General features: G+C 36.8%; 1 protein-coding gene across 11 annotated transcripts in view; it reads right to left on the bottom strand.

Annotated features, from left to right (window-relative positions):
* MYCBP2 (MYC binding protein 2) overlaps positions 1-13,610 on the bottom strand; it is a 193,244-nt gene that overhangs the window by 146,593 nt on the left and 33,041 nt on the right. For all 11 annotated transcript variants that reach the window (XM_032183624.1, XM_032183633.1, XM_032183660.1 and 8 more), the window contains exons 4-9: positions 10,905-11,058; positions 9,008-9,204; positions 8,545-8,787; positions 8,202-8,273; positions 5,132-5,228; positions 266-339 (exon numbers count right to left, since the gene is read on the bottom strand). In XM_032183624.1, the coding sequence (XP_032039515.1) occupies positions 266-339; positions 5,132-5,228; positions 8,202-8,273; positions 8,545-8,787; positions 9,008-9,204; positions 10,905-11,058 (837 nt within the window). The remainder of the gene's footprint in view (positions 1-265; positions 340-5,131; positions 5,229-8,201; positions 8,274-8,544; positions 8,788-9,007; positions 9,205-10,904; positions 11,059-13,610) is intronic.

Below are 13,610 nucleotides of genomic sequence, written 5' to 3'. Positions count from 1 at the left end.
TGTAATGTAAGATTTTTTTTTCCCAGAAAGAGTGATGAAGTTTTTCTTAAAACTTATCTGAAAAATTATGTTCCATCACAAATCAATTGTGTGAATATACACATGTATGGCAGTTTTTCATTACCTTTAGCTACATGGATTTCTTCCTTAGTTGTGTTAGCTAAGAAAAAGCCAAACTTTAAGCAAAAATGAAATCGTATACATTTTGTAAAATAAAGCAATTAGGTGAGAGAAAAATAGTTTACCCATCATATATAACACTTACATCTCTGGATGCTGCTATTTGATTAATATATTCTCCATCAGTGAAGAGGATATTCTGCCCTTCAGTATGACAATCTGTGAAAGATGGAGTGCACTGATTAGTTAATATTAACACACATACAGAGTTCTCTGCTTCCACTTAATTTATTCTCACTACAATCTAACTACAAGAGTTCTAGTTAGATCTACAAAGAGAACATACTGGCCTGATCATGTGGTATTTTAGGATTTTTATTGTATCTCTTCTCTCACCTATATATTACATACATTACTCCTCCATCCCTTTACAAGTTATTAAAACTCTTTCTGTTGTGTGCAATGTAAGAGGTTACCCCGCTATTTAATTGTAAAATAATTTACTATTCACATGTGAGGGGTAATCTAAATTTCTGTAACAGAATTTTCAGTTTTGCCTGGGAGTCTTTCCCATGCCCCAAAGACTTTTTTTTTTAAAGTAAGGTTCATTATATTTAATAGAAGTTTACTAAGTCCAACATATAAAACCTACAGAAATAAATGAACCTGAGAGAATCAAACTTATCATCGTTTGTTTTTCCATTGTTCATCAGGAGAAAACCTAGTGCTTTGTGGAAAACTGTAAGACTTATACTTGCATGTATCATGCATTTATTGAAAACAGGTTGGTCTCTTCCAAGAAAAAAAGGTAGGGAAATAATTCTGCCCACATTAAAGAAAAAAAGAAGACAACTACTTTCTCTACAAGTTTAGAGGTATATCCCTATACAGTCTCTTTCCTGCTCTGCTGATGGAACTACTAACAAGGGAGATTCTATGTCTTGTACATGTAAGGTGTCTCCTTCATTGATCACACAGAGGAAAGAGGCCTCTTCCAAGAATACTATAGGACAGCTATTTTACGCTCTAAGTACCTGCATAATAACCTAAATAAAGTTCCAGTATCGGTCAGTTTATCCAGCAGATTTAACGCTAGATGAAACATACACAATATGCTTCCAGCACAATTAGCAAATTTGTTATTTTTTGCAAAGTAGGTAGAGAAAGTACTTTTAATAAAAATAATACATCTGAAAAAATACTTGAACTATTTACAAATCCAAAATCTTATTTACTATTTCCTGCTATATTGTCTCGTCCAAAAATAAATGTCTTACAAGGAATAAAATATGCATTAGGTGGCCTACTCTAATTCTCATATCTTGAAGTAGCAGACCTAAAACAGAGCACATACAACTATGCAACACAATGTATGTAAGCAGCAGGCAGGATGGAGAATGGCATATACACTGAAATTTTAAATACTGCTCTCTCAACACTATGCTCAGATTTAATGACTGAAGTCAGCTCACTTTATTCTCTATGCTGCGAAGTGGTATTAGCAATGTAACAGAAAGAGTTGTCAATAGCTTGAAGTTCCAAAAATAATCTAAATGACATTTCTGAAAGGCTACAGGAAGCCGGATGTCTTATAGGTAAGTATTAAGATCCCTTGAATGGCATATGAGGAGCTAACACAAGCGTAACTGTCAAGGAAATGGGATATTCTTGCCATCACTAGATCCATATTACGTTGTTTGGCCTAATTCTTGAGTCATTACTATTGAAGAGACAAGCCTCCCAATAAACAACTTTGGGGGGTTGTTCATGTATTTGTCTGGTTCATTCAAAAAGGAAACTGGGAACAGGTGTGACTTTTTAAAATAGATTCTTTGGAAGACTTCCTAAACATTAGCACTTGATTAAATAACCCAGATGCATCAATAAATATCAAATTAATGGGGAGAGGAGAAAATGGAAGGTGAATGAAGTATCTGCAAACAGTAGGACTGTGTAAGTATCTCAGCTAGCAAGGAGCTCTTCTGATCATCTGTAGTCATTCATTATGACTTTGGAAATTATTCTGGGCATCAAGAAAAGCTACTCAGGGTTTGTGTTTGGAGAGTACTGTAGCAGGAAGTTCTTATATCTTACCTAAATAACTTAATTATAGACACATGCTAGTCATAGCCACTTCAAAGGCTCCAAGAGAAGATGACTGACAAATATCACTTTCCATATTCATACAAGGTATCATGAATGTAGTGCCTGCTATTAAATACTACTGAGCTTATCTGTTTTGGTCTCTACAATATAAGGAGGATATAAAAATACTAGAATGTTTCCAAAGAAGGACAACAAAGATGGTGAAAGGACTAGAGGGCATGAGTTACAAAGAGCAAACAGTTTAAGCTCAGAGAAGAGGAGACCGAGGGTTGACCTCAATGCTATCTACAGCTTCCTCATGAGTGGGAGCAGAGACGGAGGTGATCTCTGCTCTCTGGTTAGCAGGGATAGGAGAGGTGGAAATGGCTTAAAGTTGTGTGAAGGGAAGTTCAAATTGGATATTATTAAAAAGGTTCTTCACTAAGAGGGTGGTCAGGCACTGAACAGGCTCCCCAGGGAAGTGATCACGGCTCCAAACCTGTCCATTGTTCCAGAAACATTTGGACAATGCTTTCAGATACACTGTTCAACACTGACATTGCCCTGTGTGGAGTCAGGAGTTGGATTCAATGATCCTCATGTCTGCCTTTAAACTCTGCCTATTCTATGATTCCATCTTCAGTAGCGGTACTATGCAGAACAAGCAAACAGCCCTTAGCTCCAGAATACTTATGCAACTTTAAAGAACAGTGAAACCTATTTCTACTTCAGCTGAACGCACCAACTTTTCTCATATATAGTGAGAATTACTATTAAAGAAACAGTTCAGATGAAAACCTCCTCTGTAAATTCAGGTCCGATCACATAGCATATCACTGAATTTGGTGATTATTGTGTGATATTTCCACCGGGAAGGCAAGACCGACAGCTCAAGGACAGTGCATTAAACTTTTCAAAGGCATTCATTAGATGCAAGAATGTTGACAAATAGTCTGGTAGTTCCACATACATTGTTAGGTTGGCTAGATCATCTGTCAGATGCCATCTAGCCAATCTGTCGTCTAGCAGCCCTTTGGAAGAGAAGTTTATAGTTTCAAGAAGCTGGTGGATCCTACTGTCTGAGAAAAGAGAAGATAATGTTCCACAGTTCACAGAGTTTTCTAATGCCACATGACTTCTAGCTACATCAACTCCTCATCACATTACCCAATCTCCTACTCATCCCTTTACAAATAAATACGAATGCCTTATTTAAATGTGTTATGACCAACCAGGGCATTTGAAAGAGATTAACTCCGGATAGAAGTACATCTGAATACCACACCAATTTGGAGGAAATACTTGGATTCATATCTGTGTTCAGCTGTTAGCAAGGTCACTGCCCTCTAGTTCTATCCGGTGTGGTTTTTCAGAACTACAGAACATGCTACAAGACATGGGACAGCCATTACTATTTAGAGTTACGTACATACTCGGGTTTCCTCAGGATAGGTCACGTACTCACACCCACCTCCATCTTTTTTCTTTTAATGGGAAACAGAAATAACAAGAAGTGGAGCCCTTTCCACTTGTTCTAGCCAAAAGAACAAGACCATTATCTGCTCATAATAAGTAAGTATGAGATAAATGTGTATAAGTGCAGAAAGCAAGACAGCAAAGTTCAAGGGCTGAAGTACAAAGGGCAGCAGTTATGGACAACATCTAGCATCTACTTCAACACTATCACAAACCACACAAAACACAACCGTGTAACAATTTGTGAAGGATTTTTGAAGGGGTATTTCCACAGTTTTAAGACTTTTGCTTTTGCACTGAAGGTTTAGTACATTTCTATTTCATTTGTGCCTTTTTGTAGTATAAACAGGCTGTCTTGAAGAATGACACTTGTTTTCACCAAGATTTGCAGAATAAAGCTAACAGCTTTGAGGTGTAGACTTCAAATGTGTTCAAGTGTCTCTCAAGGCCTGAATGAAGAATAATACTTTGCTTATCAGTGGTAACACAGTTAAGGACCTCAAAGGACCCTAACAGTTGAAGCTGCCTTGAGGTGAATAAAGTGGAAAAACAATCCTGTAAGGCAATTTGTCAGATCCTTGAACATGCTCTCACCCAAATTTCTCATACATCCTCGCAAAGACCAAGCAGCTTCAAGTGACACTAGCATTTTAAGGACTATGCAAATATTGCATAGACTAGATTCTACATGCATATTTTGTTTCAGAAAAATTGGTTTTGAAATACAAGAATAGAGAATTTTTCAGAGACTTCAGGCAATGCCTTCTTATATATGCCAGGATGCAATACAAAATCTTTCTTCTAATCTGTAAGAATAAACCTGTTGTTGTTTGATAAAAAAAATATTCTTTCGCCCTGTCTGTTTACATGGCTGGCTAACAGACAAGTTTCACCAAGGAAGCCGTCAAAATATGTTGGAGAAACATCCTAATTTTCTAAGCAGAGACACAAGTTATAAGGCTCCTATGAAAAAATACAAACAACAAATACACTAATTGAAGCATTAAAAGCATGGTCCAGTGCTCATTAGTCTCTTTTGGTTTTTGGACATATTTCTTCCTATATTCAAAATCAAATGGCTGTGGTCATAGTTTGTGATTATCTCCATTTAAAAGATACTGGAAACAAAGTCATACCTAAGCCAAATTATTAAAGCCCGAACCAGAAATAAGTAAAAATTCTTTAAGAAGGAAGCTAAACTCTTGGAGTCTTTAAATTGAGATAACTATACTTTTTTTTTTTTAAATTACAGTATTCTTCCAGTAGTTGGTGTTGATGCAAAACCTCTGAATAAAACCCTGAAGCTGGTCTAATGCAGCAAATCAGAGCCACAATAAAGCATTTTTTTTCTTATCTCAAAATCTATTGTGCTTTCTCTTCTGCTTACTTGAAAATATATAACATGTAAACAGTAAACTATAACCATCTTCTCAAATCTGGAAGCTCATACCTGGCAAAGCAACTGTACCGTCTTGTTCCAAAGTTTCAGGGTTTATTCTTATGGCTGTCATACTGTGATTGTTCGCATCTCTATATAATAAATAGCCCTGGTAAAAGTAAGAATATATACATTGGTATGAAAATAATCTCAAATACATCAAAGGTCATTGACAAAAATGAAAGAGATTCGATTATTATTTTAGGCATAGTGTAAATTTTTTTGAAACGTTTCACATTAAATGTGCTCTACTTTCATAATCAACTCTCTTTTCAATAATTAAATTCTTGGACGAATACTGGAAATTTGGCACCCACCACACTTTCCACACACTGATCAACATGCTGATACTCACATACAGCTTCTGAAGCCACATGGAGTAAATCTGTTCTTCATATGTGTATAAAATACAGTTAAAAGCCACGGCAAAAAACATGTTACTGTCCCCATTTTCTAAAATAGTGAAAGATTTGCACGAATTCCAGGAAGAAGATACATATATTGACCCATATAGTAGACTAAATGTTAATGAGTAAGTATATTAAAAGGCTGTAAGATTTTTCAAAAATATTAGCTAACCACCTTGACTTCCAATAGGGACTATCTTGTTTTGTGAGCTTTCTAAGCTTTTCATGAAAGAGATTCCCCCAAAGTACGTAGGGATTTTGGTGACAGCAGCCATGACACAAAAAGTTACATAAAATGAGTTGTTATATTGTTCACCTCCCATCTCCTAACCAGACCTAGGTGAAGGGGCATATTCAGGACTAATGATTGCCCCTTCCAGTTTCTCCACATGTAGAATACCTTCAGCTCCCCAAAAGTCCATATATGGTCAGCAGCCCACATCAACAAGCATATTGATGCTGTACACCTTTTGGTATACTTTAGCATAGCAAAACAGTATCTTCTCTCTGTTCTTATGTGGGTTTTTTAGTTTTTTGTTTTGTTTAAGTTTCATTTAGTCACCAGTTTATAGTTGGTTTCTCAGTAAAAAGATTTACCTACCTGAAAGCTCACGTTTGAGGTTTATTATTTACACCTATAACTTTGAGTGCATATATAAACACAGAAAATATGTTTTGCTTTACCTTAATCTAGATAGCCTACATAAGCCCACACTTCCACATAACGTGCATATACATATGAGAGGCACCTGGCAACTTTCCTCCTATGTCTTTTTAGATCTTGCAAATCCTACTGCACCCTTCAAAGATGCTGAGGAGCAGGGTAGGAACACAGTCAGGGAATTTACATTTAGAGAACATTTCTGCTATAAATGCAGCCACATGAAAGGAAAAGGATTACTTAAGAGCACCTATGAACATATTAATTAGATGTGACTGAGGCCAAGCAAAGTAGTATTCACCTATAGGAGGGTTCCAGAGACCAATGTGAATAATGACTAAATGATAATTCTGACAGTGGCAGTGTCACACCATGAGATTTGACAGTGGCTGGCACTTGCTTGAAGCGTGACCGGTCTCAGGTGGAGATTTACCCCTCTAAGAATGGATGTATTTCACAGGGTAGTCACTGAGGCCTAACCTCAAAATACCTTTACTTGCCAAAGAGTCACAGACCCTAGTTATGATAACCTAACTTGAATGAATAATACATCCGACGCTTTTTCTTCCATCTAAACTACTTGAATTTTCCTGGATACATTCATCAAAGCTGAAGGAAAAACAAAAAAGCAACACAAACTAGGAAAAATAAGAAGTAAAGACCATTAAAGATAGAAAAGCTTTAGTCTGAAACAACTTGCATCATGAAATAAGAAAAATCACTTGAACTTGAGCTGACTCAACATAGCAACTGAAGGGAAATGTAACTGTGGGCACATTTCACCTCTTTTATGGTCACATACTTTGCAGTAAATGAAACTTATGTATCCTCCTATAAATATAGCACCAGACTGACTTTTTTTCCAACTAGCAGTGTCTTTGTGCACAATCACTGTGTGAATGCATACAGCTGTACAAGCATGCAAGGAATAATATTAAATATATTTATAGCTATGTGCACAATGTCCAAATATGTAACTGTATGTAGTGAAACTGTATGGATCCTATTTGTTTTCAAACCAATAAAAAAGTTTCCTGAATGAATGCATCCTCACACATTTGTATCAGTATATGTTGATAATCTGTTGTAATACTAAAGAGAATCAGCTATTATATATGTGGCATCTGTAATAACAGAATATGTATTTCTAATGAAAAATTTCACTTCAAAAGCATGACAAGGTGTATATCTAGTTTCACACGGGCAATGAGATCACTTGTTTAATAGTAAATATACAATAAAAATGGTAGTATAAAAATGTAGCAAACTCAGTGTTCTTTCATTTAGTTGTTTGGTGGTTTTTTTTTGAGAGCACTGAATGGTAATAACTTGATTCTGAAAAAACAAACAAACAAACAAACAAAAACCCACACCAAAACTTTTTCTATAGTGAATGGCAAAGGTATAAAAAAAAGTTTACCAATATTCCAGAAACTAACTCTAAAAAAAAAAAAAAAAACACACATCCAAATATCCAAATACAGTTAACATTTCCCTGGGGTAACATTTCCCTGGGGTAACATCAACAATTATTTCTACTTATGGTTTATGTACCCTTCAATCCACACTCAATGACCTAAAGAGCACTTCTATGTTTTACTGCAAATGTTTAAAAAAATAAATTGTAAATTGGTATTATAAGCATCTGCTATAGCACTTTGCTGCAACAGCATTTTTACATCCACCAACTTATTTACTGAAAGAAACAGACATCAAGTGTCACTGCACAATTCATAAATGTTGAACCATCATACTTGGAGAAAGTCTTCTGGTGACAATGCAAATAATTGACACTTCATTATTCCCTCTTTTATACCATTAGATGCTCCTTATCTTCCACTGTAACTTGAAACTCAGTACCAAAGAAATACTTTTGTAAATAAAGTATTTACAAAATATATATAAAGCAAATATATAAAGTATATCTGTGTAAACTTCCTCTAAGCTGTTCTCTTCTTAAATTACTCTTGGAAGGGTGGGGAGGGTGCTTGTTATGTTTTGAGCATTCACCTACCTGAGCATAGCCTAACCAAGACTTCTTCTCCTTTCTGTTTTTGATGCGGGATGTAGAATTATATATATGGCCCTGGAAATCAGAAAATTCCAACTGTTAAACAAATATCAGAATCACAATTATACAATTAATCAATCATTTATAATCTGAACAACATCTTCAGCCATACTGAGAAGTGAAAACTGTAGGAAAATACTGCAAAATTATCATAGAAATCAGTAGAACAGAATAGACAAAATGTAAAAACTGATCATAACTAAGTTACAAAAGATTCTCAATGGAAACAGGACATCTTAAAGGATAATATTTTAATTATCATTCATTAGACAAAAAGTAACATTACCCTCACTGTCCCACTATATCCAGAGCCAATTTTGTAAAGCCCATCTTTACATAAGAGATATAGGAAAAAACCATCGCTCTGAAGCAGGCACTGGTCATCTTCATCTACAGATATTTCTTTCAATGGCCATTTGTGCATCAAGGCTGCCTTCTTTATCCCATTACTGAACCAGTCCTGGATTTGTATTTTGCCCACCAGAACTGCCTGTACACTCCGCTGAAGAGAGTTTAAAATGGTTGGCACCTAAAAACAGTAAAACAAAAACTGAGTTAAAAAACATGCTTATTTTTAAGTGTTCCATTTTCTATTCTATCTACATCTCAAGAGAGACCATGAAATACCTACTCTTATTTTAAAAACAGTGAGAAAAGAATTATCTGAATTTACATATCAGATCATCTTGGAATTCATGTAGACATCATTTACACAAATTTCCAGATATGGAAAAGCTTTATTACACAACCTGAATAGTTTGACATGCATGGCTGCCATTATTGGTGAGGATAGCAGAGATTGCTTGCAACGTTCTTCCTGTCTCTCCCCATGCGGCTACCAAACTGAAGAGGCAAGCGCAGGAAAGTGCTGTCAAGGACTGTCCGGTACTGTCGTTCATTCCCGTGCTACGGACAGTTATCTCCAGAAGAAGCTGGAACAGGGATTCTGCAGATAAACACAGCAGTTAAACAGACAAGTCACAAGATCATACTAGATAGTTTGCCAACCAATGGGAAATTAATTTTAAACTTACAAATTACATGGTATCTTCCCATAGCCATTAAGTTTAACCCTATTTCGATGCAGAAAAGGCTGCCCCCCATTTAAACAGGGCTATAATAATCAACCTTAACTCTACATTCTATTTCACCCAGAGAAAGGTGAGTCTGGAAAATCACAAGGATGGAAGAACATGAAAAACCTTAAGTCTTCATGTTACCGTGGAACACTACTATAAGTGACAAGTCAGGAGGACTTACTTTACCTGCCTATTCAGTGTACTTCATCACTGAGATGATGTGTAGGTTTTCACAGGCTTTGTCTAATCTTTATGAACATTACCCATATTGAAGCACAGCCCATTTTTCAGAAATAAGCATTTCAAATCAAAGCTTGAAAATTACTTTAATCATATGCAAGGCTGAATATTGGTACCAATCAGGGTGTGAAAATAAATTTAATTTTTGTCTGTATTGGGATTACATGGCAATAATGAATATAATAATACATGGGCTCTGTGAGCAGATCCCAGCAGCTGCCCCAGGTCCAGCCACCTCCAAAAGGGACCTGCTGCTGGCCAGAGCTGAGCCAGGGAGAGCAGACTGAAGAAAGGGAAATAAAATTTAAAAAAAACAAACAACAAAACTGCTGTGCAACAGCAGCTGAGAGACTGAGGAGAGAGAACCAGCCCTGCAGAGCCCAAGGTCAGTACAGAAGGGGGGCAGGAGGTGCTCCAGGTGTCAGAGCTGAAGTTCCCCTGTGGCCTGTGGAGAGGCCCCTGGTGAAGCAGGCTCCTGGCAGGACCTGCTGCCCATGGAGAGGAGCCCACCCTGGAGGAGGTTTTCTGACAGCATCTGCAGCCCTGTGGGGGACTCATGCTGAACCAGCGCATTTCTGAAGGACTGTAGCCCGTGAATGGACTCATGCAGAAGCAGTTCTTAAAGAACTTTGGTCCATGGGAAGGACCCCACACTGGAGCAGTCTGTGCAGGACTTGTATCCTGGGGGAGGGACCCCAGGCTGGAGCAGCAGCAGTGTGAGGAGGAACAGTGCTATAAACTGACTGCAAACCCCATTCCTCATTCCCCTGTGCTGCTTGGGGTAGGGCTAGAAGGCTGAAGAACTGAGGTTGAAACTGTGCCTAGGAAGAAGCAGGCTCCAGGGGAAAATGGTTTTAGTTTGCTCTCACTATCCTGTTCTATTTGTTTAGCAGCCTTATTATTTATTTTTAAATTACAACATTAAATAGCTAAGCTGTAGAATACAACAGTACATTGCAATATAAGTTCACTATAGAATTATCTTCTTTGCAGTAAGACCAAGTATTTTATAGATTCAGTAAAACAAATGAATCACAGTTTATAAGACTGTCAGGTTTACTATGTTTCAATGAAACCCTGCATTACACAATAACAAATATGACTTGTTTGTTTTTAAATGAACCTTTACATGACAACACTTCTGTTCTACAAAAGATTACTGCTGAGAATTACTGGTTACACACACCATAAGGGAATTTACACTCCAGAATTAACTCAGTAAGTTAAGAGCACGAACAACCATATTAATTAAAACAAACAAAAAAAAGATACTTTTTTTTTCCTACTGAATACAATAACAGATGGGGGAACAAAAACGTGATAATACCTAGGACTTCAGGAGGCTCTGATTGCAGGCCTTCTGGTTGCTGGCCCTGGAGCACATTAAGTAGGGCTTGTAGGCTCCTGAGACACAAGGATGGATGGGAAAATCTTGTCTCCTTTATCAGTTCAAAGACTTCACATAATCCAACTTCAATGATCTAAAAAAAAAGTACAAATACTTTAGAATATCTGTTAATATGATATTTTCAGATCTTGCTTAATCAATAAAGGCATATCCCAACATTCACAGAACAAGACAGTTATTTGAATAACACTATGTAATACAGAATACAACAGTAATTTAAAAAATCAGAATAAAAAAAGCACCTACACAACCATACTAGTAAATATTAAACAGAGATAGTATGATTATATGAAAGAACATATCTAAGCACAGTAACAGCACCCTGAAAAAATAAGGAAACTCAATTTTTAGACAGCATAAGACCAACTCTGCCTCTCACCCCTTCTGATTTCTATTAAGTTCATACTTGAGCTGACAGACCATTTCTTCCCTTTTTCATCACTCATTACTGTGAACCAGCAAGTGAGAATTGGCTTGCAGCTGGAGTTCCCTACTTGAGTCGAAGTATACTTGACAGCTGATACTGGCAGCACCAGTACTTTCCTCTCCAAAGCCTCTGAGATTGTTTTGTGACAATAAAAAGGGAGGTTAGTTACTAGTCAGTAAAGCTCCATATGTACTTCTCACAGACACACCTCATGCCAACTAATACAACATCTATAAGAGCACTGTTACCTGTTACAGCCACTCTTAACTCTCCCTTTCAGCATTCCTGAATATTCTGAGATTATATTTATGCTTATCCCTACCGACTGTTCCACTCACTGCCTTCTCAAAGTCAGTATTTTTAATAATTACAAAGATGAAAGCAAAGTGAGCAGGACTACCTCATTACAAATAGGTGAGCATACCTTCAAAAGTTGACTATGTGTTTCTACTAAAAAAAAAAAACAACATTGAGGCTAAGATGTTGGAAAAGCCCCAACATTTGGAGTATCTAATACTGATTCACTCCTGATTCAAATCTAAGGAGGAGTGAAACGTGAAAATAAATAAAATTGTTAATGGAACTGTCACTCATGTCTGACAGCCAGCTATAACATATACTGGATGCCTTATAGCTGTCTTCTCTGTCATTCGATCTATTTCAATTCCTGTCTTTCAGGAGTTATTTTACCACTTGCTTGATTTCTGGAGGAAGAAAAGAAACAAAATTGAATCAAGTCTTCAACAGCAATTTTCCTGCAAATTACACCTTACGTTTCATACACTCTAAGGAGTGGGGGGAAAAGACATGCATGCAATCTACACGGGAAGAAAAACCTGTCAACAAAATAACAGCATAGATAGTTCTTCAGGATGCGAAGTCATTATGATCTTGCAAGCTAAAGAATAAGATACACTGTAGGATGTTTTTAGAAGTAATATCACTGAAAAGTAAGGGTATCTCTGAGTCACTGTTTTTCCCAGTCTTCAGACAACAGACCTTGTCTAGCACCTGAAGAAAGCAAGGAACCTAATGCATGAAAAACAGCAGAGAAAATAATTTGGTGAACTTCTACTACAGTAGTAACCAACTTATCGTCAACTAGGGATAGCTCTACTGGGATTTATCCTGATCTACACACATTCTTGTTTTGGTATCTGACATTGATATATTGGGCAGACTTCTCAAAACAGGTCTCTTTGCCTTCAGGTCTCCTATGAAGTAAGTCAGCAGGCAGACCCGGGTGACACCAAGTATAAACAGTGAAAAAGCACAGCAAACGTTACTTCACAAAATTCACTCAGGTACCACTGGGAACTACAGCTCGTGCTGATTCACTGCTACAGCTAGGAAGAGACAAAACAATGGCATCCCACCTCCCGGGCTCCTCCTTACATTCCAAAAGCACCATTCCAGCTGAACAGAAAAGGCAAACAGGCAGCCTAGGAGATTAGGCTGTGAAGAATCCACTATTTGAGCTAGAGCGACAGAAGGGACTCAAAAGCCAAACATCATATAAATAAAAAAAGTCTTTATCTATCTCAACTCCTTCCAACTCTGTACAGTGAAGAACAGAATAAGCACACAGTTTTTTTCAAGACACCTTAAATTTGTTCTCACAGCTCTCTGAAGGCTTTCTGAGCCAAAACAAGTGCTGCTGTGTTCTCACTTTCTGTGTTACAGCCTGCCAGCTTTTACTGACACTCTCCATGAAGCCATCCTCCTGCGCCCCTTTCTAAAAACTTTGAAGCTTAAAATCAAAAGCATAGCTCACCTTAAAAAGGGTACACAAAACACTGTCCTGAATGTAACCACTACGACCCATAATTATTTCGTCCAATGATTTATTCCAGAAATCTTATCTACACTATTGTCTTCCCTCTCATAATTACCTAACATCTGCACTTCTGTTTAATAATACAAAATAATATGTATTGTCATACATTAAAATTAATGCTGAATATTATTATATACATAAAAAAATACTTACACAGGTAAAACATTCTCCAAATGAATATTAAAAGACTTAGAATGAGTTTCTGAAGAGAATACTTATTTTTCTTCTACTTTTTGTTACAACTTAAAATGCTTTCATTTTTGCTTAAACTTTTGCTTAAATGAGCTTGAGCTCATTAACAAAACAGTAAAATGTATGCCACTGCAGGAATAAAGAATATTTAATCGCTTAATTCTACCTT

This window comes from Aythya fuligula, chromosome 1 (genome assembly GCF_009819795.1).
Source record: "Aythya fuligula isolate bAytFul2 chromosome 1, bAytFul2.pri, whole genome shotgun sequence".
In the NCBI taxonomy this organism is placed as follows: Eukaryota; Metazoa; Chordata; class Aves; order Anseriformes; family Anatidae; genus Aythya; species Aythya fuligula.
This window is presented reverse-complemented; position numbering and strand designations above follow the sequence as displayed.